This window comes from Gopherus evgoodei, chromosome 1 (assembly GCF_007399415.2).
Source record: "Gopherus evgoodei ecotype Sinaloan lineage chromosome 1, rGopEvg1_v1.p, whole genome shotgun sequence".
In the NCBI taxonomy this organism is placed as follows: Eukaryota; Metazoa; Chordata; order Testudines; family Testudinidae; genus Gopherus; species Gopherus evgoodei.
Window position 1 is genome coordinate 9,814,612 of NC_044322.1, and position 27,251 is coordinate 9,841,862.

Genomic DNA, 27,251 nt, shown 5'->3' on the forward strand with positions numbered 1-27,251 from the left:
CATGCAGGACCCACTGGCTTCCCAGAACCATGCCTGGGTGGACTTGCCGTGGGAAGCACATGGAGGGGCATATGCTGAATGCTCCAAGGTCAGACCCAGGAAGGTGAAGCCGTGTGAGCTTCTTGCCCTGAAGACAGTCTGCTCCAAGGGAGAGGAGGCTCCCCAAAGTTCTGACTGGCTTTCGGGGGAGCAGTTCCAGAGCATCACCCAGGGACTCCATGACACCAGGGCTCTGATCAAACCCATTACTGCCTTGTTAATGGGTCAGGCCACTTTAGATGGAGCTGTTGCAGCCAGAACGTCAATGAGGCTGTGAAATGATTCTTTGAGCTCCTCAATCTCAAGCCCCTTAACGATAGGGGAAGGGGTAGTAATCTACAGTGAAAGTATTTACAATATATACACTAAAACTAAACTATAGACTAAACTATGAAATGGAGAGAAACCACTGATAATCGCCCTGCAAAAGCAAGAGGAGAGGTTACAGCAACCGTCACAGGCGGTAAGAAGGAACTGAAAGGGTGCAGAGCTGGTGGTATCCCTTATACCAGCACACAAGCACACAGTACCAGAGGCAGCCTGCTGGATACCACTGCGTGAAAAAATGTCTGGCAACAGTCCAAGCAGCATGCACACACCTACCATGGAATGGACATGAGCAAGCACTCAGAGTACAAGTTATTTCAGATATTGTTTGAATATCAATTTACTGAAAGATCACTTTCAGAGCTTATTACACAGTGAGAGAAATACTTTAGGCTATAAAACCTCTTTTCTCAATAAAGTTCCTGGCTCTGATGGCTTTTCCATTAGTTTTATTATAAAATTACTTTCTCCCTTTTGGTAGATACCTTTATAGCGTCCAGTGTTCCAAACAACTCCTACAACTCTATCATCAGCCTGTATTTCCTCAAGAGAAAAAAATATAGGCCAGTCTGTGATACTCTTGCTCACACTGAAGAGTACATTAGGGTATGTCTACACTGCAGTTAAAAACCTGTGGCTGCCCCATGTCAGCTGACTTGGGCTAAGGGGCTGTTTAACTGCTGTGTAGACATAGGCTCCGGCAGCAGCCTGGGCTCTAGGACCTTGTGAGGTGGGAAGGTCCTAGAGCCTAGGCTGCAGCCCGAGCCCAAATAGCTAAACTGCAGTTAAACGGCCCCTTTGCCTGAGCCCTGCAAGCGTGGGTCAGCTGGCATGGGCCAGCCACAAGCATCTAATTGTAGCATCGACATACCCTTAACACAAGCAATCTCAGTGAAGTCTACAGGATTCACTGTGGGATAAAGTACTTATAATTGTTTGATTACAGATATCACAACCTGGGCCACAGAACACTGTGCCTTGTATAGGTTTCTTGCATATTTAAAACTCTTGATAAATAAACTTGTGCACGAATCCTGTAAGCCAGTATGTGTGTGAGGACATCTGAACATACACTTGTGTGGGGTTCTCTGTGGCTGTCGGGATCTGTCCATGATAATCAGTTTGCAGGAACTTATTCTGCGTTTGATTTCTAGGAAGATGCTCTTCAGGATATGGACTGTCCTTTACCATGTTTGTATAGTGTTCAACATGATGAGACCCCAATCCTAGCTAGGTACTACTATAATAAAGTTGTATTAACAAACAGTATGTGCCATTAAAACACCAATACCTTTAATTTGAGGGAGGGATAGCTCAGTGGTTTGAGCATTGGCCTGCTAAATCCAGGGTTGTGAGCTCAATCCCTGAGGGGGACCACTTAGGAATCTGGGGCAAAAATCAGTACTTGGTCCTGCTAGTGAAGGCAGGGGGCTGGAGCTGATGACCTTCTGAGGTCCCTTCCAGTTCTAGGAGATAAATAGGTATATCGCCAATTATTATTTATTTAATTTTGTCAGATTAATGAAAATCCCATTGATTTGGCCTACAATTACCCAAATTAGATAAGTGCTATATTAAGTTTGCCATTTCTAATGTTATGGTGAATCCAATGGAAAGGTTCAAATTTGGGAAGATAGGTGGGATTGTTTGTTTTTTACCCATACTGCTATATCAATATAACCACTTGTACAAGTCAGAAGAGGTGCCCATAATAAAATAGCTCATTAAAATGAAAATATTATTACATTTGGAAGAAATCCAACAGCAACCATTCAGATGACAGTTATGAAATAGCTTCAGATATTTCTGATTTAATTATGACAATTTCTGTCCCTTATTCATTTGCCTTAACCCCTGTAGTTAAGATTGCATAACAATTTATCTTCTAGCCTCCTGTACTCAGTCATTCATAACTTTCTAAAGCTTTTCAACTATTGAGCTAATTTTTTCCAGGTTTGACCTCTACCCCAAAATGAACTTCTATATAAAAATGAGGGGGAGTCTGAACAAAAATGGTATAGCAATTACGGAGTTCTAAGACAGTGTAGGAGGGGAAGGAGAAGGCAGAAGAAACCCAACTTTTCCCATTTACTTTATTTTTAGGACAAGCTCTACATGGACAAAATGGCTAAAGTGTGGAAGGTGAAATACAGCATAGGAAAAATAGCCCTGACCCTTTACTAAGAAGCAATGCCTTTCACTGTTCTGAAATAAAACTGGCTCAATTTGTCCAAAATATTTGCCATTGAAAATTTCATCGTAAATATAGAGTAGATTTTTCCCCCACAGCTCAAAAAGTACCCCCCAAAAGTTGCATAAACCTGCACAGTAAATCATAACAGGGTGAGGCATGGGGTCCAGCACTCCCCCTTCTATCCCCCAGTGGCTGCTGCTAATACTGGGGACAGAAGAACTAAGCATCTCCATGGCTTTCCTCCTCCTCAGTCTTGCTAATGAGTTCTAGTTACCGGCCTTGTCCCTTGCATTACATTTTAAGATAACTGTGCTGGCTGAAGAAAAAGGGGAAACATGACATTGACCTTAGAGAAGAGAACTTACCACAAAAAGTCTAATTCAAAGATATACTGGACCCTTATGGCAACACAATTAATACAAGTGTAAAAACAAAAATATTTAATTAGGATACATGTGTATATATGATAAAGTATTATACAAATTTTTCTACTTAATAATGTAATCATTAATTAAAAAGACTGTTGTAATGTAATACAAAACAGGACAACATTCAGGTTGCATTTATTGTACTGAGTGCTTAACCATGCAGTATGTTCGTTCTCTTAAATATTGCAAGTATCTAGCAGCTTTTTAAAAAGCTGTATCAGATACTTTAAAATAATTTTAAAAACGTATAGATATATCTACTAACTCTAATTCTTTCTGATGTCTTGCTACTTTTACAGGGAAGACATATGGACTTATAATGTGCACACTGAAAGACCTCTTTCCTTGGGGGGAAGGAGGGAGTATTAAAGGTCTGGAAATTATCTAACGTAAAGCCTACTTGGGGATCACACTTATTGTTATTTTTAAGTTAGTAATTGCTTCTTGAAACTGATCCAGTAAAGAGATTTATTTTCACCTCTATTAAAGTAATTTGGCTATTTCTGGCAACTCTGGTCTGGTATTCACAGCTACTTTTGAGTGCAATGACAACAGGACAGCTGCATCCAGAATCATTAAGTAGTTCTGGTTCTCTGTTTCTTTGCAGCCATGCTCTGGCAGCCAAACAAGAAGTGAAAGGTTTTCTAAAGTCAGTGTTAGAAAGAGGATAAAAATCTCCATGCTATTTTTCAAAGAACAGTGAATTGTAATGGGAGTTCTCTGCTGCGGTGAAGTATTTGATATGGGTATAGAAAAAGCATAAACATGGGTATATAAAAGCAGCATATTCTTAAGACAAGAATTATTGTCATTAACAGAAGTCAACCAGCTAGGCCTAGCTAAGTTAAAATCAACTAGTGAGTTAGGACATTCATCCTTTACATTTCAGTGAAAGCAGACTATTAAAATAATTATACTGAAATTGATTTAAATGGGCAGGTCATTTGATTATGCAGAAAAAAACAAACAAAAAACCAAATTCAGATTCACTTTGGAAATGCAAACTCCCCTGAAGAAGGGGAAGTCTGCAGAATTGCAAACTGCATGGATCTCACGGATCCATGAGAAACGGAGGGCACAAACCTTGTCAATTACTTTCCCCTCTACTACTATCAGCCTTATGGTGTCAGTAAAGCTCTCTTTGAAGCTATGATATCACTGGCCAATCTCATTGCAGTTGCATCTTAACTCCCCTTTTCCAGAATGTATAGAGGTGAGTTGGAAGTTATTCCTACTTCCATTAAGTTACTATGTAGATTTCCACTCAAGTCTTCCAAGATAGGAGGCCTACCACGGCAATATGCCATTCCCTCATTCCTCTACCTCTTGTCTTTTGCCATTACTGTATATAAACTCTTTCAGCGGCTCAGAGGGAGTAGGCCACTTATTTCCTCCTTCTGCTCACCAATCTTTCATCTCAGCTTGCATGCTACAATTCTTTTTTTAAGGGGCCTGTAAGTTGCTGTCTCCAGCTCACTATTGGTCATAAATTATATGGTGTTAGCAACATTCTATTAACATGAATATATATACACAGTGAATTAAAAAATATCCTACCAAAACAACTTTGCCTGATGTTGTGCATCAGGGAATTCAATAAATGTCACCAGAATTGCACTTCAGTTTGTTAGATAGCTATACTTCTACATTGAAAAATAAATGAAACAATGCTCATAAGTTTTTACCAAATAACCAAAATTAGGAATGCTCTAAAGGAAATTAAGATAAGTCAGTTTGGGGTGTTCATCCCGTGGGAAATGACCACTTTGCCCTTCCCATATTAATAAAAAAGGAGGAAGGTCAGACCAGGGATAGTCCAAGTTCAACAGGTTTTCAAAAATGTGTCATGATTTTCTGTGCAAGTTCCAATTCATAAGTAGTATCAGTGGCAAAACACACACACAAAACAACCAACCAAAAAGGCACCTGTGCCACCACTGTAAATGTGAATGGGGGCAGCTGTCCGTGATATGTCGTATGGTTTGTACCTCACCACGGTCACAATTTAGTGATTCTCTGATTTTCCTTTTGTGGAAGAGATACCTACACCTTCCATATGCTGTCCGAATGCGGTTGAGTGCAGCCCACTGCCTATGATGAAGGCAGAATCCTGGGACTTTTCGTTGGATCTTCAATCAAGTCTTTGTTTGGGACATCACAAGTGGTCCATGATTCAAGCCAGCAAGTGCTAGCATCCTATACGTTGACCTGTTGCATCAACAAAGGGAGCCAGAAAGGGTGGAGAGTGGCAATGAACTGAAGTCCTGGTGTATCAGCAGGTCCGGAACAGCCAGGATCTTCTTGTACTCCCAGATCAAAGCAGCGTCTCACCTGATGTTGGCAGGTGCAATGCCTGCCAAAACCGGGAACAATGGTATTGGCATTGATTTGAGAGATTTAACATTCCTATAACTATGATTAAGATGGGAAAAATGCTACTTTCTCCATGTTTTTCACTTTGTATGTTTTACAGCACTATATACATTGTGTCACACTTTCTCATGTATAGTTAGTTTTCCCTGTTTGTGGGAATCCTTTCCACTGCAATTTTGGAGAGAAACATTTTTACTTCTTTTTTAAAAGAAAGTAAGTGTGACCGTAAGTAAAAAAAACCTACAAAAACTGGCCAGGGGAACTTAGGTGTAGTAACTAAAGTTACATTTTAATAAATTTTTAAAGACGGCTACATGTCCCATTCAAATAAAGTATTTTTATCTTGAAGAATGCTATATTTAAAGCTATGCAACAAGAAATTTTTAAAAACTCTTAACACAATGTAAGTGTACCACATACATGAAAGGTGGGATTACATGTATCATTCCCAAACTAACGAGAAATTGAAATTTACTCCCATCTAACATTTTAATGTAATGCCACTGGATGGAATTGTATGAACAATATAAGCCAAAAATCACTTCATAAAAAACACTCTCTTCCCTCAGGAAGCACTGCTTTACTAATAAATATCAGTACTACTTAAAAAAAAAAAAAAAAAAAAGCAAATTCACATTTTATTTTAGATTGAAATAAAACTGTACAAAATTGTTTACTTTGTGCCAAAAATAACAGCAATATTTTCCAAGTCACTTCTGGACAAACAACAAACTTATTTCTAATTTTTCCAGGGTATGTTTACAAATAAAGATGGAGGCAATAGATACACTTTTGTGTAACAGTAAAGACAAAAACAAATCATTTTAGATGCTTATGGAATAATTTTTACAGTCAGTATCTTTCAGGATTTTAGATTTAATATTCAATTCATACCTGTTAAAAGCTTAAAAAGAAAAAATAGTTGTGTGGCTCACACAAAGGAATGTAAACAATACAATCAGGTGATTGAGACAGGCTAGCTCTTCCACTGAAACCTTAACGTACCTTCATACTCACTTGATGTGGACTGTGATGACTGTGATAGAAGAATTCACTCTCCACTAAGTTATTCAAATATACCATTTCTATATTTTTTAAACAGTTTCCACATAAACCAAAAATCCTAGCAGTAACTGGTAAGCAATGGATTTCATTCTACCTTGCCTTCCTGCATTTTTTTATGCATAAGTATGAAACAACTCCATAGGATCCACAGCGATCATAAATTACTTTTCCAAAATGACACAACAAAAATGAATACCTAGTCATGCCAATCAGATGAAGCATTTGAGTACTGTCTCTGTGAAGCACACTTGTTTATTTTCAAAGGTGTTTTTGTTCACATAATAGTACTTTAATGTGGATCAACAGAACATAACTTGTGTCACTGGCCACTGCTTGTTCAATCTGAGGTCGAAAATGGAAATACAATTGTAATGATTAAGTAGGTTACATACATTTTATAGTTTTTCCTCTTGATGTTAAAGTCTGAATAGAAAAACTATTGCAACAAACTGATTAAAGATTTTTTTTTAAGCATCTTCAGTTACTTCTGAATTGTTTGAGGGAAGAAAGTCTTCTTGAAATTCTACTTTGTCTGGATAGAGTTTGATGTAGGTGTCCACCATTAAATCCAAGTCATGTTTTATATCAAAGTTTATATTAAGCAAAGCTAAGTTGCTTGACCTCTGTTCTGTCAAGGTGTTCTTCAGGTACGCCTTCAAGCGCTTTCGTCCCACTTCATATTTCTCATTCTCCACTTTCATCACTGGAAGGATGCACAGAACTTTAAGCAACGCATACACATTAGGGAAAAACTTAATGTCAGGCAAATGAAGTGCTTCATAAATGGTAGCTGGAAGCTCAATATCTTTTCCTCTATGCTTCCATTTGATTCTCCAGCAATGAAGTTCTGCACAGAGTGTATCTGGATTAGGTAGGTCATTTTTGTACATATCAGCATTATGTTCCTCAGACGTATTAAATTTTAGTTGTCCCATGACTGAAGGCACTAAAGATAAACATTTAAGAGCTCTTAGGTGTTGTTCTGAGAATATATCTTTTAGTTCCTGAATAATGTGCTCTACAGTTGGAACACTAAGTGCTTCTTTGTAGTAATTTTCTGATGTTACATCAGAGTTCAAATTACCTTGCTGTGCCCTGCGAAATTTCCCAGGGAGTTTAATTTGTACATCTAGCTTTGTGGCCAAATTTGTTGCTTCTTCAAACCAAAATTCATGATAAACTTCAATATTCTCCATCACTTCATTCAGCGAATGCAACACTGCTGTTAAGCTGCTGGCTGCAAAGAACACATCTGAGGTTTGGCCTTGCAGATTTTTTCCAAAGGCTCTTGTAAAAGACAGAATGTTTTTCAGAACTACAACAGTGACGATGAAGTCAAAATCTGTTAATGCACTTGAAAGTACAAATGCTCGTCCAACAACGAAGTTACTCCACCTGACAGACACATCACTGCTTATACCATCCAAGCACAGTACCAATGCTTGCATTAGGTCCACTAAAATCTCAAAAGTATCATGTCTACCTGTCCACTGAGAATGGCAAATCTCTTTCAGTTCATTACTCTTTTCCTCACTGTTCTGAAAAAGAACAGAGATTACGTTGTCCAGTTCTACTAACAACTGTGGTGACTGATTAAAATACGAACAAACTTCTTCTATCGTCCCTAGAGCGATAGAAACGCCAACAACAGGGACTGATTTTGCCAACCATACATTTAGAGCACAAGAGGAACAGAGCGTGTATACAGCTTGTGGATACTTTTCCAAGAGTCTTGTAGCTACAATTTTCATTTTTGAAGCAAATCCACTGGAGACAATATAGGCTTGACCTCGACAGTACTCCATATTTAGACCCCATTTTTCAATAATAGTTGTATGGAACTTAACAGCTAAAATTTCAGCATCTGCCTCATAAGGCAAAAACCCTACAAATTCTTCTCTCAGATTGTGGGACTCATCAACAAACCTCACCAACACTGGTAAGTGCTCCTCACCTGCTATATCTACTACCTCATCAGTGACAATGGAAAAGAAGTGTGAGTCTCTTACTTCCCTGAGTGTCTCTTCTCTTACACAGCTCTCACAGATCTCAAGCATCTGTTTCTGTTGCGTTTTAGAACAATACTCCAGATTTACTGCAGCCATCTCAAATCGCTTTCTCAGAACCTCATCTCCAGCATTTATTCTGCATTCCAACAAAGCTTGAAAATTATCTGGGGTGAAGATACCTTCTGGAAGTTCATTAGCATTATGGCCATCCAAAGGAATATTTTGTTTGCCCATGAGGATCAAAATTTCAAATAAAGACTTAAGGTAATCTTTGTTTTCCCTCTCTTCCAGCGTTAAAGGAACAACTTCCTCTTCTTGCTCTTCTCCTCCTTCTTCTGAAACAGTGTTTTGAGTATTGCTCTCATTCAACTCTTGATTTGCCTGTTCCTGTTCAAAAGCTTCATCAACTACAGAATAAAAGACATCATAAGCCTAAGACTTCTTCATATAGAAAGTTTGCTGCATTTACTTTCCCCACTACAATTATATTTATACAATTGCTGACTAGTATTTACAATTTAATTAAACAGTGTTAGTGTGGGGCACTATTTGTAATATTGGATAGAATTAAAGTGTTTTACCTAACTTTACTGTACAAATTAACAATAATGTACTGTATATACTCGTTCATGAGCCAAATTTTTTTGGTAAAAAAGGGAAGCACCTGAGATGGGGATTGGCTTATGAATGGGTATAGAGAGGGAGAGGTGGAACACAGTCCCTCCCTCCAACAGAAGGAGCAAGGAGAGGCCACACAGCCAGTAGAACCAGAAGGGAAGAGGCGGGGCCAGAGTCTCTCTGCTTCTGGCCATGCAGCTGCCCCCTAGCCTCCGAAGCAGCTGCAGCTCTGGGGCAGGTTGGGGCTGCGCCGCCCGGCCTACTGGAGCATGCTGCGGCCGTGTTGCCCGGCCCAACCCTGCTGGAACATACTGCCGCTGCACTGCCCAGTCTGACCTGCCAGAGCAGGCTGCGGCCGTGCTGCCCAGCCTGCCGGAGCAGCTCCAGCCAGGTCAGAGACATCTTCCCCTGGCCCTCCGCAGATAAGGTGGGAAGGGATGGGATGGGGAGAGTGTGGGGGTCCCAGGCAAAGGGTGGGGTCATGTGGTGGCTGGTCACTGAGGTTACTCCTGACTCTCAGCTTCTCCCCCTCAAAAAATTTCCCCAGTTGCTGTCCCAGCCCATCAGAGTAAGCAGCTGGTGCGTCGGTACACTTTGTTTACTTAGATTTACCTCCATGCCTGTGGACACTCAAGGTAACAAAACCATCTCAGACCACGGGCAGCTTATCCTGATGGCCCGGGAGCCAAAGTTTGCTGATTCCTGAATTATAGGTTCAGCTTATGAATGGGTTATAAAAATTTTCCATTTTTACTTATCCATCTTAGGGAGGGTCGGCTTATAAATGAACCAGCTTATGATCGAGTATATATGGTATTTCATACTACCTTATTTGCCTAAACTACTGCTCTACCTAAAAGTCTATTCATCACTACAAACTCAAACTTAAATATATTGGCCACTTACTCTTTTGCTGCTTCAGAGTTCTTATTTCATCTTCACTCTTGGGGAAGAAAAAAAAGTTATGATACTGTCTGGCATATGGTCTCAAATTGCTGAAGAACTTCAAGACTAGCTATTAAAATTCCAGATAAAGCTGTTTTCAGAGTCCTAATACTTATTGGACAGGTGCTATGCATTGAGAAGAATCTGAATGTTTTCAGATATATCTCAGTGAGGGTACAGCAATAATGTCAAGTCTATCTGAAGATGTGTTGATCTATCACATAGTGGAACAGTACCCCAAAGTAAGTGGGAGGGAGCCCTGTCATTAAGAACATTGTACAGCAGAGGTCGGCAACCTTTCAGAAGTGGTGTGCCGAGTTTTCATTTATTCACCCTAATTTAAGGTCCTGTGTGCCAATAAAACATTTGAACATTTTTAGAAGGTCTCTTTCTGTAAGTCTACAATATATAACTGAACTATTGTTGTATGTAAAGTAAATAAGGTTTTTAAAACGTTTAATAAGCTTCCTTTAAAATCAAAATAAAATACAGAGCCCCCTGGAGTGGTGGCCAGGACCCAGGCAGTGTGAGTGCCACTGAGAATCAGCTCGCGTGCTGCTTTGGCACGTGTGCCATAGGTTGCTTACCAGAGGTTGCCTATCCCTGTTTTAATTTTGAAAGCACTAGATAATTAATTTTATGGAAGAATTTTGTTCTGGCAGGGAGATGTACTAAGTACATTAGCAGAACTTTTTCAGTTCTAACTGCTAGGATTTGATCATCATTACGTAGGCTTATCAAAACTATAAAGAAGTTTTTAGAAATCTGTAATGTTTTGCAAATGGCACTATAAATATGAAATGTTATAGCCCTTAATTTCCATTACACATAAACATTTAGGCCATACAAATAGAAAGTATGCTTATTAAGTTTACAGATACCACCAAACTGGGAGGGATTGCAACTGCTTTGGAGGACAGGGTCGTAATTCAAAATGATCTGGACAAATTGGAGAAATGGTCTGAGGTAAACAGGATGAAGTTTAACAAAGACAAATGCAAAGTGCTCCACTTAGGAAGGAACAATCAGTTTCACACATACAGAATGGGAAGAGACTGTCTAGGAAGGAGTACGGCAGAAAAGGATTGAGGGGTTATAGTGGACCACAAACTAAATATGAGTCAACAGCGTAATGCTGTTGCAAAAAAAGCAAACGTGATTCTGGGATGCATTAACAGGTGTGTTGTGAGAAGGTATGAGAAGTCATTCTTCCGCTCTACTCTGCACTGGAGTATTGTGTCCAATTCTAGGCACCACATTTCAAGAAAGATGTGGAGAAATTGGAGAGGGTCCAGAGAAGAGCAACAAGAATGATTAAAGGTCTTGAGAATATGACTTATGAAGGAAGGCTGAAAGAACTGAGTTTGTTTAGGTTTGGAAAAGAGAAGACAGAGGGGACATGATGGCAGTTTTCAGGTATCTAAAAGGGTGTCATCAGGAGGAGGGAGAAAACTTGTTCACCTTAGCCTCTAAGTATAGAACAAGAAGCAATGGGCTTCAACTGCAGCAAGGGAGGTTTAGGTTGGACATTAGGAAAAAGTTCCTAACTGTCAGAGTGGTTAAACATTGGAATAAATTGCCTCGGGAGGTTGTGGAATCTCCATCTCTGGAGATATTTAAGAGTAGGTTAGATAAATGTCTATCAGAGATGGTCTAGACAGTATTTGGTCCTGCCATGAGGGCAGGGGACTGGACTCATCGGATGACCTCTCGAGGTCCCTTCCAGTCCTAGAATCTATGAAAACCTGCAGACAGAGTCTCTGTGAAACATACAATAGAACCACTGGCAATCCACTATTTCAGCAGAAGCTGCTTACTTCTGATTACTATCACTATCATTCAACAATGAACTAAAAACAAAATAACACAACTCTGAAATTCTGCCTAGTTCAGAACATTAAACAGTAAAACGGTGATCATGGAAATCCACATACAGCAAGATTTTCAGTGGAAAATCTATGAAGTGCACCCAAAATCTGTATCAAGTCTCTTCTAAACCAGCTCTGAGCAACACTTTTTTGTTTTATCATTTTCATTGCCTTAGATATTCCCTAATTCTATACGTAGGTTATATTAGTTTAAGATTTTAATATTTAAATTTTCCAATAGCGCCTACTATGGCATTTTCTTCAGAAAATAACACTCAGAAGGATACACAAGTTCAAAGTATTATGGTTATTTGGGCATCTCTATACAAATTCTATTTGCACATGCTTGCTTTTACTGCTTTAGTACAAAAAGATTAAATTTAAACATACCAACTCTTTTATTCTCTTTCTGTGCCTGCTGTGTGGATTGTTCAAGTGACTTGTAAGGTCAAATATAGTTGGCACAGCATTATCTCGTAAAACTGTTCTGTAAGGACTCTGTAAAGAGAAAGATGTCAAGATCAGAAATTTCCTTTAAAAATGTTCTGTGTCTCAGTACAAAAATTATTAAAAATAACAATTTCAAAGCTTAGGCTTACATTTTACCATTTATATTTGGAAGTCTGTCATTCTGAACTTTACTTGGGCATTAAAGCTAGGCTGGTCTGTTTCCAGATAGTTTCACTTTGATTGTTTGATGCTTTAGTGGAATATTTTAATAAAGAAGTGGCACCCATAATCACCACTTATTATATAAAAGTTTCTTAAATCTATTTTTTAATCTTTAGATCACACCATCTTCCCCACTACAATGCTTTTACTTTAACTATTGCACATTTAAAAGCAATTATTCTGAAAGAAAGACCCCACGATGCATCATTAAGAAACCATTTTATAAAGAGGAAATTCTGCTTCTATCATGTTTCCTTCTTTCATTACTTATTTTCACTAGGGACAATTAAACAAATATTCTCTCTCCACGTAAAAGTTCATCTACTCCTGCATCTCAAGACAGAGTGTCCATTTGTGACATAACTACTTTAAAATATCAGGTGGATAATTATGATTTTAATTGCAGAATAAGCAGTAACAAAAGTCTTCTACATAGTGTTTTCATACAAATGTCTCTGCTAAGAAAAACTTTCTGCTCACATTTCCTATATAGAATATATTTCATAGTTTTGCATAAGGCTTCAGATGCTCTTTAAGTACAGTATTCTATATCGCTAAAACATACGCCAGCAAAGCTGATTATATTTTGCTAGCAACTGGATTCAGCTGATCATTCTCAAATATGTATTATTGCTTAAAAAAATCATCTCAAGCCAAACTAAACTGCATGAAATTCCAATTTTGATTACATATTAGTCTCTAAAATCGTTTTTTCTTGGACACTGGCTGCTTTGACTCCCAGAGCTAAAATGCTGCCCTTCATGTTTTTATATTAAGTAACATTTTGTAGTTGAAAGACCATTTAAAACATAGAATTCATGTACATAAAAATCAAGAAATAGTATTCTGCCCACAAATTTAAGTTTGCAAAACCCATGATCCTATTTCCCACTCTCATGGGAACAGTTAAGATGTCACTCCGTGAGCTAAAGATACTACATAAAAATAGGAGCGAAACAGTTATCCTCACTTTAAAAATTTCTCTTTGATAAGACATCTCTATTTAAAAGAAGTAGAAAAAGACTTCCTGATCCTAAGGTTAATGTTTTAAGCAGGAAAATGAACTTAGGTACATTTTACACAATGTGAACTAGATGTTTAATTGCCTTTACTTACGCTTCTACATATCATAGAGGTCTCAAAGTGTTTGGCACACAATCTGTAGTGCTTGTTCAGCTGATCTGGAGTTTTATCTTCTAAATCTGCCCTTCGACAGTTCTCCACCCATCTCTGACATCTGCATGTAAAACACAAACTTTAATTACTTTAATAGTTTAAGTTTAAACAAAAAAGCCTCCTATAATTTCTAAGACAGTCACCATAAACAACATTTTTTTACCTTAATGTTTGAAATAAGCCTTTTTATTTATTTTCAAGTGGGGGGTTGGGAGCTTATAGTCAAATTACAAGGAAAAAGGAGTGGAGGGGATACCCAAACATGTTCCTGTTTGAACTATTTAAAAATTTTGCTTTTCTCTTTTTACTCAATTTAACGCAACCTCAGATGCTTAAATATGTAAAACATTTCCTCTAAGCAACATTTTTCTAACTACATCTCTGAAGCACAATGGTTTGTTGTGCAGTTGTTCATGAGTGAAGACATGCTAACATTTTATTTCTGAAGAAAAACCATTCCCCTCCTCCCTTAACAAATCCAACAAGTTTTAAAAGAGTAGATTTTTTGACACAAAATACAATTTTGAGTATTCTTCTTGTTGGTGATCTCCAAGGGCAAAGCTATACATTTACAATGAATCTTTGAACACTAAAGTAAAAAAATTTGTCAAGTAGAAGACAGGCAATCCAGAGAATCATCTCAGTTTGAAATAAATCTTCAATAGACATACACTACATATATTATAAAATGTTTGGTTTTGCGCCATCTCAAGAACCTTGCTTACTTTTGAGTCACATATCATAGGGCTTGAAAGAAGTCCTAGAAAAATCTTGCCCTCCCTTATTAGAGACCCAATCATAGGGTTAGAAGGGACCTCAGGAGTTCATCTAGTCCAACCCACTGCTCAAAGCAGGACAAATCCCCAGATAGAATTTTACCCCAGTTCCCTAAATGCCCCCCTCAAGAATTGAACTGACAACCTGGGTTTAGCAGGGCAATGCTCAAACCATTGAGCTATCCCTCTCCCAAGTCTTGCTCTTAATAAGACCCCTTTTAAATCTGGAAGACAGTATTTTCTCTCATGCATAAGACATGTTAAGGAGCAAATGCTATAAACTTATTAGTTGGCTTTCCATTTATCCCAATGGATATATTTAATCAAGTCTTTGCCAAGGACTTTTTGAGCCAGCACATGCACAAGACTGCCTGCAAAATTACTATAATGAAGCTCATCTGCTATTTCATTTGTGCATGTCCCTCAGAAAAATGTCATTAATCAGTACGTTTCTGGCAGCTATTATAATATCTCATTATTTTCCAAAAATTTGACTCTACCAACAAATAGAATTCTCTGGAAGGAGTATTATCTATAGATATATGCTAATTGGTATTATAAAGCCTTCACTACATGACACCACAGAAGCCAATTATCAGTACCAGGCAAATTGGTTGAAACTATAGTAAAGAACAGAATTGTAAGGCACATAGATGAACATAATTTGTTGGGGAAGAGTCAACATAGAAGCAATGGGCTTAAACTGCAGCAAGGGAGATTTAGGTTGGACATTAGGAAAAAGTTCCTAACTGTCAGGGTAGTTAAACACTGGAATAGATTGCCTAGGGAAGTTGTGGAATCTCCATCTCTGGAGATATTTAAGAGTAGGTTAGATAAATGTCTATTAGGGATGGTCTAGACAGTATTTGCTCCTGCCATGAGGGCAGGGGACTGGACTCGATGACCTCTCGAGGTCCCTTCCAGTCTTAGAGTCTATGAGTCTATAGTTTTTGTAAAAGGAAATCATGCCTCATTGATCTACTAGAATTCTTTGAGGGGTCAACAAGCATGTGGACAAGGGTGATCCAGTGAATATAGTGTACTTAGATTTTCAAAAGGCCTTTGACAAGGTCCTTCACCAAAGGCTCTTCAGCAAAATAAGCTGTCATGGGGTAAGAGAGAAGGTCTGCTCATGGATCAGTAACTGCTTAAAATATAGGAAACAAAGGATAGGAATAAATGGTCAGTTTTCTGAATGGAGAGAGGTAAACAGCGGTGTCACCTGGGGTCTGTACCAGGATCAGTACTGTTCAACATATTCATAAGTGAACTGGAAAAAGGGGTAAACAGTGTGGTGGCAAAATTTGCAGATAATACAAAACTACTCAACGTAATTAAGTCCAAAGCAGATGACAAAGATACAAAGGGATCTCACAAAACCGGGTGACTGGACAACAAAATGGCAAATGAAATTCAATGTAAATAAATGCCAAGTAATGCACATTGAAAAGAATAACTCCAACTATACATATAAAATGATGGGGTCTAAATTAGCGGTTACCACTCAAGAAAGATCTTGGAGTCATTGTGCATAGTTCTCTGGAAACATCCACTCAATGTGTAGCAGCAGACAAAAAGCAAACAGAATGTTGGGAATCATTAGGAAAGGGCCAGACAAGACAGTAACTATCATATTGCCTCTATATCAGGGGTTCTCAACCTTTTGGTTTCTGAGGCTCCCCCAACATGCCATAAAAACTCCACAGCCCACCTGTGCCCCAACAACTAGTTTTCTGCATATAAAAGCCAGAGCGGTGTTAGGGGGTAGCAAGCTGGGCAATTGCCTGGGGCCCCATGCCACAGGGACCCCACGAAGCTACACTGCTCAGGCTTCTGCTTCAACTCGAAGTGGTGGGGCTCAGAGACCTGAGCTTCAGCCCCATGCAAAGGGACTTCAGCTTTCTGCCCTGGGCCCCAGCAAGTCTAATGCTGGCCCTGCTTGGAGGCCCTCCTGAAACCTGCTTGAGGTCCCCTAGAGGGCACCAGACCCTTGGTTGAGAACTACTGCTCTACATAAATCCATGGTACGCCCACATCTTGAATACTGCGAGCAGATTTGCTCACCCCATCTCAAAAAAGATGTACTGAAAAAAAGTACAAAGAAGGGCAATAAAGAAGGGCAACAAATATTATTTGGGATATGGAACAGCTTTCATATCAGGAGAGATTAAAAAGACTGGGACTTTTCAGCTTGGAAAAGAGATGACTAAGGGGGGACATGGTAGAGGTCTATAAAATTATGACTGGTGTGGAGAAAGTAAATAAGGAAGTTTTATTTACTCCTTCTCATAACAAAAGAACTAGGGGTCACCAAATGAAATTAATAGGCACCATGTTTAAAACAAAAAAAAGTATTTTTTCCACACAACACACAGCCAACCTGTGGAACTCTCTGCCAGAGGATCCTGTGAAGGTTAAGACTATAACAGGGTTCAAAAAAGAACTAAGTAAGTTCCTGGAGGATAGGTCCATCAATGGCTATTAGCCAGTTTAGTAAGGCATGCAAAACGATGCTCTGAAGCAGGGGTGGCCAACCTCTGGCTCTTAGGAAGTTAATATGCGGATCCTTGTATAAGCGCCAACTCCAGGGCTGGGCTGTAGATGCCAACTTTCCAACATGCCGGAGGGTGCTCGCTGCTCAACCCCTGGCTCTGCCCCAGACCCTACCCTCATTCCACCCCTTCCCCAAGGCCCCTGCCCCAAGTCTGTCAGGTCCTCGTTCGTCCCCCCTTTCTCCTCCACAGCCTCCTGCATGCCATGAAACAGCTGATCACAGTGGGCAGGAGGCGTGGGGAGGGAGGGGAGGTGCTGATCAGCGGAGCTGCTGGTGGGTGGGAGGTGCTGGGGGCGAGAAGGGGAGGTGATGGCACGCTGCTGATGTATTACTGTGGCTCTTTAGCAGTGTACACTGGTAAATTCTGGGTCCTTCTCAGGCTCAGGTTGGCCACCCTTACTCTGAAGTTCCCTGGCCTCTGTTTGCCAGAAGCTGAGAATGGATCACTTGATGATTACCTGTTCTGTTCATTCCTTCCAAAGCACCTGGCATTGGTCCCTATCAGCAGACAGGATACTGGGCTAAATGGATCATTGGTCTGACCCAGTAGGGCCATTTTTATGTTCAGTCTTTGAGATACATTATGATGCCTGAAAACCTAGACAACTCCCATACAAGAGTAATGACTGGGTCACTATAATAATCATATAATTAGCTGTTCTATATCCACCAGCTCCTCCTTGACATATGCTCCAACCTAAATAAAGTCAAAGAGGACCACAGATGACTACATAGAATTACAGCATTATGACAGACACGATGGCAGTAATTCAGAAGGAATTCTCATTATAAATCCCATTTTCAGCGACAATTTTACTTCAACTGATCCAGCTTCTAGCCACTCCCCCAAAGTTCTAAGCGGAGCTCAAACATTTCACACAGTCTAGAGTTCTTTTAAAAAGTTATTGTTTGTATTCTGGCAGGACTCCCAGTGGTCATGGGACCGCCTCTCCTACAAACATAGAAGACACATTCCCTTCTCCAAAAAGTTATAGGAAGGGTGGAGACATTTACAAACAAATTATATACCATTTTACTAAAATTCATTACATCCAACCTCAGTCTATTCACTACTGAAATCCATTCAGCTATTAAAAAAAAAAAAATCTTCAGTCCACTTTAAAAACAAAACAAAACTCCCTCAGATCCTTGTTTTGCATTTACAATTGACAATTTCAAAAAGTAGAGTGCTTGTTAAGAAAAGTGTACTTTTTGCAACATTGGGGGAAAGGAGGGGAAAATATTAACAAACGTTGCAAATAAGTGAAGATAACTAATAAAGAAAATGGTATACTGCACAAGCTAAGGATTGCTAGTTCAAAGTGCAATGAAAAATATCCTGATCTCTGCTGACTTCTCTTATCCTCAGGACCCTCCCAGATTCAATCAATTCATCCTTCCACCCTCACTCTACTTTATAAACTACAGAATGAGAGTCCCAAAAGTTTGGCTGTTTGGTGCACATGAAATCTGAAGTTTCAGTCACTGAGCCCAAAAGACTTAGGTTTATTAGGCTGAATGAGAAAGACAACTAGGTTTGCACTCTTTTTGGACAACAACGTCTGTGGGAGTTTCAAGTTTAATACATGCTGCAGGTGCAATAGACTGGTGACATGCCAGTGGAAGGGGTAAAAATTGTGAAGGGAATGTCATGTGCAATCTATGGGGTTATACACTACTTTTAATAAACTAACTTGCAGGAGGTATGGGGGTGAAGAGAAGCAGAATTTGGCAGACTGGCAGATCCTGCAGTCACTGCCCACTTCCACTTCAGAAATAATGTATCCTGTTCCGGTCCTGGATTCAGTCAGAAGAATGATATAGGCTAACTCTAAGGGACCAAAACAGGAAAGATACAGCAGCAGGAGCCTAGAACTCAAACACCCAGTAACTACACAACAGATCTGTGACAGTGTATTTTTCAAACAGCAATTACTTTAAAAAATGCTTATTTTAGAAGAATGGTGAAATTTTGTACTGATACTTTCAGTAAGCAGCTCATTTACATATCACAGTGGAAACACGGCAAACAAGTTCAAAAGAAAGCAATCAGTAACTAAGGGGATGTCTACACTATGAAATTAGGTCAATTTTATAGCAGTCGATTTTTAGAAATCGAATTTATACAGTTGATTGCATATGTTCCCACTAAACATATTAAGTCAGTGGAGTGCGTCCTCACTACCATGGCTAGCATCAACTTACAGAGCAGTGCACTGTGAGTAGCTATCCCACAGTTCCCAGTCTCCGATGACTACTGGAATTCTGGGTTAAGCTCCCAATGCCTGATGGGGCAAAAACATTGTCGCAGGTGGTTTTGGATACATGTCGTCAGTCGCCCCTCCCTCCGTGAAAGCAACGACAGACAATCATTTTGAACCATTTTTCCTGGGTTACTCATGCAGATGCCATACCACGGCAAGCATGGAACCCACTCAGTTCACCGTCACCGCTGCTATTGTGAGCATTGTAAACACCTCGTGCATGATCCTGGAGTATATGCAGAACCGAGCTAAGAGATGCCAGCACAAGGATTTTGATGAGGACATGGACACAGATGTTCCTGAAAGCACGGCCGTGGCAACTGGGACACCATGGCAGCAGGGGGCTGGTTGATACAGTGGAATGCTGATTCTGGGCCAGGCAAACAAGCACAGACTGGTGGGACCACATAGTGTTGCGGTTGTGGGATGACTCACAGCGGCTGCGAAACTTTTGCATGCGTAACGCCACTTTCATGGAACTCTGAGTTGCTTTCCCCCACCCTGAAGCGCAGGAATACCAATATGAGAGCTGCCCTCACAGTTGAGAAGCAAGTGGTGATAGCCCTGTGAAAGCTTGCAAAGCCTGACTGCTACGGGTCACTCAGGAATCAGTTTGGAGTGGGCAAGTCCACTGTGGGGGCTGCTGTGATCTAAGTAGCCAATGCAGTCATTGACGTTCTGTTATCAAGGATAGTAACTCTGGGAAATGTGCCGGTCATATTGGATGGTTTTGCTGCAATAAGATTCCCTAACAGTGGTGGGGTGATAGACGGAACGCATATCCCCATCTTGGCACCAGATCACCTTGCCAACCAGTATATGAACCATACAGGGTACTTCTTAATGGTGCTGCAAGCACTGGTGGATCATAAGAGCCTTTTCACTGACATCAATGTAGGATGGCTGGGAAAGGTGCATGACGCTCACATCTTTAGGAACTCTGGGCTGTTCGAGCAGCTGCAAGCAGGGACTTACTCTGCAGACCAGAAAATTACTGTTGGGAGATGTTGAAATGCCAATAGTTATCCTTGGGGACCCAGCCTAACCCTTGCTCCCATGGCTCATGAAGCCTTATACAGGCAGCCTAGAGAGCAGTAAGGAGCAGTTCAACTATAGGCTGAGCAAGTGCAGAATGGTGGTAGAATGCGCCTTTGGACACTTAAAAGTTCGCCGGTGTGTTTGCTGACTAGGTCAGAGCTCAGCGCAACCAACATTCCCATTGTTATCGCTGCTTGCAGTGTGCTCCATAATATCTGTGAGAGTAAGGGGGAGAAGTTTATGGCAGGGTCGGAGGTTGAGGCAAATCGACTGGTGGTCAATTTTGAACAGTCAGACACCCAGGCAATTAGAAGAGCACACCAAGGCACACTGCACATCAGAGAGGTTTTGAAAAACAGTTTCATGACTGACCAGGTTACGGTGTGACAGTTGTGTGTGTTTGTCCTTGATGCAGAGCTGCCCCCTTTGGTGAATGTACTTCCCTGCTATTCAACCACCTCTCCCCGCTTGGAAATAAAGTTAATTATTCTCTTGAAACCATGCATTCTTTCTTTATTAATTAAAAAAAATGAGATAACAGACAAGGTAGCTTGGGTGGGGTGGGGGAGGAGGGAAGGACAAGGCCACACTGTTTATTGTAGCCATAGTAAACTCAAACTGTTTGAATGACAGCCTTCTGTTGCTTGGGCCATCCTCTGGAGTGGAGTGGCTGGGTGCCTGGAGCCTCCCCCCACCAGCACGTTCTTGGGCATCTGGGTGAGGTGGATATGGAACTTGGGGACGAGGGCATGCAGTTATACAGTGGATACAGCGGGGGTCTGTGCTCTTGTTGGCTTTCCTGTAGCTCCAGCAGACGCTTCATCATGTCCATCTGCTCCCCCAACAGATGCTTCATCATGTCTGTTTGCTCCTCCATTAGCCTCAGCATCATGTCCTGCCTCCGCTCTTCACGCTCACTTAATTTTTTCCTGGCCTCTGTCACTGAATGCCTCCTAAATTCAGCTGTGCCCTATCAGTGCGGGAGGACTGCATGAGCTCGGAAAACATGTCATCGGAGGTGCATTTTTTCACTTTCTAATCTGCGACAACCTCAGGGACGGAGATGATAGAGGGAGCATCGAAACATTTGCACCTGGGGGGAGATGAAAAGGGAGAGTAAAATTTAAGATAATAAATTTCTGAGAACAAGGAGGAGACTCTTTCACAGTGAATCAAGCAATTCACAGCAGACAGCACATGTGCTTTAGGTACAAGGTCACATTTTGCCTTTTATATTGAGCACCTGCCAGTATGGTGACACATCACACACGGCTGGGCAACAGAATTCAGTTTCCAGGAAGCCCTGGTAAGCCTTTTGGTATGCAGGGTTGGCTTCTTACACCTTCATAACATGTGGGAATATTTTCAAAATGCAGCACCCTCCCTTCCCAGAGCAAGCAAGGGACTGGGTTTCACATTTAAAAGGCTGTGGTTTTCAGGTGGATGTGCAGCACACATCTACCCCCACCCCATCGCGTGGCTACTTTCTGATCCCTTTTAGCCAAACGCAAACAGCCCAGCATGAACAGGGTCCTTTTACTGTTCCCTTACAAAAATTTCCCTATTTCAGCCAGGTGACCATGAATGATATCACTCTACTAAGGCTAACACAGAAAGATATAGACTGAATGCGACCAAAACCCAGAACCATTCACTGCCAAGCTTTGTGCTGCAATGATTCCACACTACTTGCTACTGGCTTGGCGTGGTAAAGTGTCCTACCGTGTCCTTGGCACGGTAAAGTGTCCTTACGAAATAAGGCAGCCCTCCCCAGAAACCTTCTGCAAAGGCTTTCAGAGTATCTCCACGAGAGCTTCATGGAGATGTCCCCGGAGGATTCCCGCTCCAACCCCAGACACATTAACAGACTTTTCCTGTAGCTGTACTAGCCGTGAATGCGTCCCAATTCTTCAGGGCAAATCAAACATTAAACATTACTGCTTTTAAACCCTGTATTGTAGTTACAAATGTGCACTCACCAGAGCTGCCTTCTCTGGCTTCAGGGTCAGGGATTCTGCCTTGGAAGGGTATTGGGTCCAGGGTGATGAAAAGGTCCTGGCTGCTGGGGAGAACGGATTGTCCGTTTGCCTGCTGTGCATTCTCCTCTTCCTTATCCACAAAATCCTCCTCCCTGTTGCATGAGACTCCCCCTTTGCAGGTGTCCACGGACAGTGGTGGGAGAGTGGTAGGGTCCCCCTTAGAATGCCATGCAGCTGATCATAGAAGAGGCATGTATGGGGCTCTAACCCGGAGCGATCGTTTGCCTCCTTTGTCTTTTGGTAGGCTTGCCTGAGCTCCTTAACTTTCACATGGCACTGCTGTGTGTCCCCTGTCTAACATGCCCTGTGAAATTTTGGCAAATATATTTGCATTTCTTCTTTTTGATTGGAATTCGGCCTGCACAGATGCTTCTCCCCATACAGCAATCAGATCTAGTGTCTCCCTTTCGGTCCATCCTGGAGCTCCTTTGCCATTCTGGGGAGACTGCGTGGTCACCTGTGCTGCTGAGTTCGCCACACTGACCAAACAAGAAATTAAATTCAAAAGTTGCTGGTGCTTTTCCAGTGTACCTGGCTAGTGCATCAGAGTTCAATGTGCTGTCCAGAGCAGTCATAATGGAGCACTCTGGGATAGCTCCCGGAGGTCAATACCGTTGATTTGCATCCACAACACCCAAAATTCAACCCAGCAAGATCAATTTTAGCACTATTCCCCTCGCCGGGGAGGAGTACAGAAGACAATTTTAAGAGCCCTTAAGGTCGACGGAACGGGGTTGGTTGTGTGGATGCAGTCATTTTTAAATCGACCTAATGCTGCTAAATTCGACCTAACCCCGTACTGTAGACCAGGCTTAATACAGAAATCTGTTAAATCAAGTCGTATGAGACAATTCATGCAGCAAATAAATATAGATGGTCAGTGATACATCTGTAATCATGCAGCGTTTGCTTTGTAAGTGCTTCATTGGCACAGAACAAGATCAGTCTTACCACAAGAGTTTGCACCGCTGTTTTAATTACCACTCTTTTTAGCTCTAGGATTTGAGAGCCTCTTCTTCAGTCATGGATGTTTAAAAGAATTGTTTTTAAATATCTGATGACATCTCATAAAAGGGTGAAAGACCATTTTATTTAGGAAACATTCTATTGACGGATGAAGTATAAATTACTTCTCTCCAGGGTGGATAAAAATCAATGACAAAAAATCATATTTAAAACAATTTTCTTTTAAAACTGATTTAAATTTAAATTTTAAATTGTAATAACCTGTTTATGACTTAATTTACCATAATCTATTAAACAACATTATTATTTAATTGATATGGTTTAAGTTATATATATTTGCTTAAAGCACCTGGTACCAGTCTCCTCCCACACCCAAACTCCTCCTGCTGCTGTTGGGGTGGGGAGGAGGGGAGGCAGTGCCCTGAGACTACCCCAGCAACGGCCAGTGCAACTGGCCATGCGGCTGCCTGAGCTGCTTGGGCAGCCCTGAAACCAAGCACACTGGCTGCTGCAGAAGTCACAGAGGGCACAAAATCCGTGACAAACTTGCAGCATTACTCATAATTTGTGTTACGCTGCATTAGAATTGTAACTGAAATTTAAATGAACATAAAATAGCGTATCAGATTTTTATTAAAACAAAACAATCCCTTAATAGAATGCATGACCTACTGTGCCACATTTATAAAGCTCAACCTCAAAAGTTAAAAGTTTTTCCCCAGTTCTCTCTTCATATAGAAAAGCACCTGTTAACTCAAAAGTTTTTGGATAAAGGTTCATGGATTCTGCCAATTTATTTTTTATTTAAATGTTCTGAGAGAATACAAGTCTAGGCCTTAACATATTTTGTATTAAATTCAGATTTCATTTTGAACAGGTTTAAAGGAATAAATTATAAATTTAAATCATCAAAAAAATCTTTTTCTTTAAAAAAAAAATTGATTTTTAACTACCCTGCCAGAGGCCAATAAGTGTTCTAAAGCAGTGTTTTTCAAAGTTTGGGTTGTGATCCAGTATTGGGTCATGGCATCTAAGGCACTGGGTCGCCTTGCTCAGCACCCAGGGACTCTAGCAGCTCTGGTCAGCACTGCCAACCGGCATGTTAAACGCTAAAGCAGGCTAGTGCCTACCTGTTCTGACACTGCGCTACACCCCAGAAGCGGCCAGCAGCAAGCCCAGCTCCTAGGTGTTGGGGAGGGAGTGTGCACTGGCCAATAGGAGCTGGTGAGGACGGTGCCTGTGGGCGAGAGTCATGCACCTCTGTCTCAAAGTCAAACCTGCTCCTGGCCACTTCTGGGGCCTGCCTCTGCACCCCAGCTGTGTCACTGACCAGGAGCCACTGGAGGTAAGTCGGTGCCCCAATCCCCGGCCCTGAGCCCCCCCAAACCCAGAACCCTTTCCTGTACGCCAATCCTCTCATCCTCAGCCTGACCCCAGAGCCTGTACTCCCAGCCCAGAACCCTGACTCCCTCTCACACCCCAAATGGCTGCCCCAACCCAAAGCTCCCTCGCACACCCTAAACCCCTCATTCTCAGCCCCACCCCATAGCCCCCATCTCCACACCCCAACCCTCTGCCTCTCCCACACCCCAAAGCCTTCATCCCCAGCTCCGTTGGGTCGCAAGCATCAACAATTTTCTTCAACTGGGTCTCCCCTCCAAAAGTTTGGTCTTTAGAGCAGTGGTTTTCAATCTGCGAACCCCTGAACAAAGTTGTTTTAGCAATAAAAAGAGAGAGTGATAAAACAAAATTAATTTATTCTAATTACTTCATAATTATAAAAAGGACTTCCAGGGTAGGAATGGTCTGCCTATACTTGGTCCTGCCTCAGGAAGAGGGCTACAGATGGACCTCTCTAGGTCCCTTCCATCCCAACATTTCTATGATTCCATGTCTTGAAAGCACTATATAAATGTTAATATAATTAAAATGAAAATATGACCAAAGCAGAACTGTATAGGTTTCAGAAAAAATAAAAACTGTTGAGATCTACCTCTGTGTAATACTTGCATGACACACTATCTACCTCCCAGTTTTCTGAGTAGGTCACATAATTGTTGTACGCCTTTCATAAGTGTTGAGTGGAAGATAAGAGAAAAACTTGAAGCACAAAACAAATATTCTTATGAAGGGGATAATTATAGACACTCCATTAAAAATATGGTAAATTAACTGTGTCATTTTAATGTATTAGATTAAAATTCTTTTCCAGCCTGTTCCTATCACTTTTCAGTTAGTTAGACTATCAAGACTCAGCTCAAATAATTATAATCCTGATGATGCAAAAAAGTTATATATTTGCTTAATTTTACACAAAGCAAGTAGTCTTCTTGACCTCAGTGGGATTATACACAGTGTGTCAAGTTAAACACATGCCTGAGTTTTTGCAATTTTGGGGCCTATATTACTACATTTATTTCCAAAGATCACAGTTCTCTAAGGAAATGCTTCCCCATCCCATACCTCATCACTATAATATTTAGCCCCTTTTCTTATAATTGTGCACAATGGGAGGACAGCTGTCCTCATTCTTCTTTCTCCACGTATATTAAATATTCATGCTAATAAAGATTAAGAGACTGAAGGTATGGAAAATTTACCAAAAACTGTTCATGGCCAGGCCAGGCTAGGCTAGGCACAGTACAACAACCCAGATGAATAGGCATAAATCGTGAAGATCAGCTATTTTAGAATAAACAGATTTGCAATAAAATGTAGTTGGTACTGAGTTTATGGCACTAAAGACAGAATGTGCAAAAATACATGCAGTTACGTTCATATGTATAATGATTACACCACACCTGAGTACGAAAAGGCTGTAAATGCAGCAACCAAGATATACATAACACATTCAACTTAAAAGCAAACTAATGCATTTAATTTTTATACAAGTGTCTGCTTTCAGGAGCAAATATTGTGACATTACAGTTGAGATACAATATTTATTTTTCTAAGAGTACGTCTATACTACCCGCTGGATCAGCGGGTAGTGTTCGATGCATCGGGGATCGATTTATCACGTCTCGCCTGGATGCGATAAATTGATCCACTAATCGACGCCCATACTTTACCTTGGCAAGAGTAAGCACAGACGACGGGGGTGCCACAGCAGTCGACTTGCCACCATGAGGATGGCAAATAGCATAGCTGAAGTTGCATATCTTAGTTTGACACCCCCCTCCCTCCCAGTGTAGACCAGCCCTAAGGGTCTTCAAACAACTGATAACTTTCACATGGAAAGAAAACCTGAAAAGGGTAGTGTATCTGGGTGGTCCCCTGCTCCTGCCTCTTGGGGCTTAAAACAGCCTAGGAGAGGGCTGTGGCTGGGGCAAAAAGTCTGGGCTGATCGGGGAAAGCAGGCTCAGCTGGGGCCATGCCCCAATCAGGCCCAGCTGGCCCTTATAAAAGGCCAGGGAAGCCCAAAGCAGGAGTCTCTTTCTGTTTGTAGATGGAGAAGGGCCTGGCTGCAGGGAGCAGGACATAAGGTACCTGAGCGGAGCAGGGCTGGGGACAGGCTGAGGAGCTGGGGAGCTCTAGCCTGGAAAGCCCAGGCTGTAGCCTAGCATTGGGCTAATAGGTACTGGGGGTTGCAGAGGGCAGCCCAGGGGTAGGCCAAGGCAGCAGGTCCAAACCCTCCTTGCCAGTGATGAGTAGGCTGATACTGCAGTCTGCCCCAGGGTGTGGGGCTAGACAATGACTAGCAGAAGCCATATACTGAGGCAAGGTGAGGGTTCCCTGGGGAGGGGAGACTCAGAGAAAGGGGTTACTACTAGCAGGCAGCACCCCATATAAAAGGGCACTGGGTCCAGGGAGTGACATGGGGGCCAGAGGACAGGTGGATCACCAGCTTGCAGAGGGTGCTCCAGAGCTGAATCGAGCTAATTCCTGAGGATAACCAGC

General features: G+C 41.3%; 1 protein-coding gene across 1 annotated transcript in view; it reads right to left on the reverse strand.

Moving 5' to 3' along the window:
* Positions 1-5,626: 5,626 nt before the first annotated feature.
* THAP12 (THAP domain containing 12) overlaps positions 5,627-27,251 on the reverse strand; it is a 28,302-nt gene continuing 6,677 nt past the window's right edge. Inside the window, exons 2-5 of the mRNA XM_030557681.1 lie at positions 13,655-13,775; positions 12,257-12,364; positions 9,960-9,996; positions 5,627-8,842 (exon numbers count right to left, since the gene is read on the reverse strand). Of these exons, the coding sequence (XP_030413541.1) occupies positions 6,894-8,842; positions 9,960-9,996; positions 12,257-12,364; positions 13,655-13,775 (2,215 nt within the window). The 3' untranslated portion in view covers positions 5,627-6,893. The remainder of the gene's footprint in view (positions 8,843-9,959; positions 9,997-12,256; positions 12,365-13,654; positions 13,776-27,251) is intronic.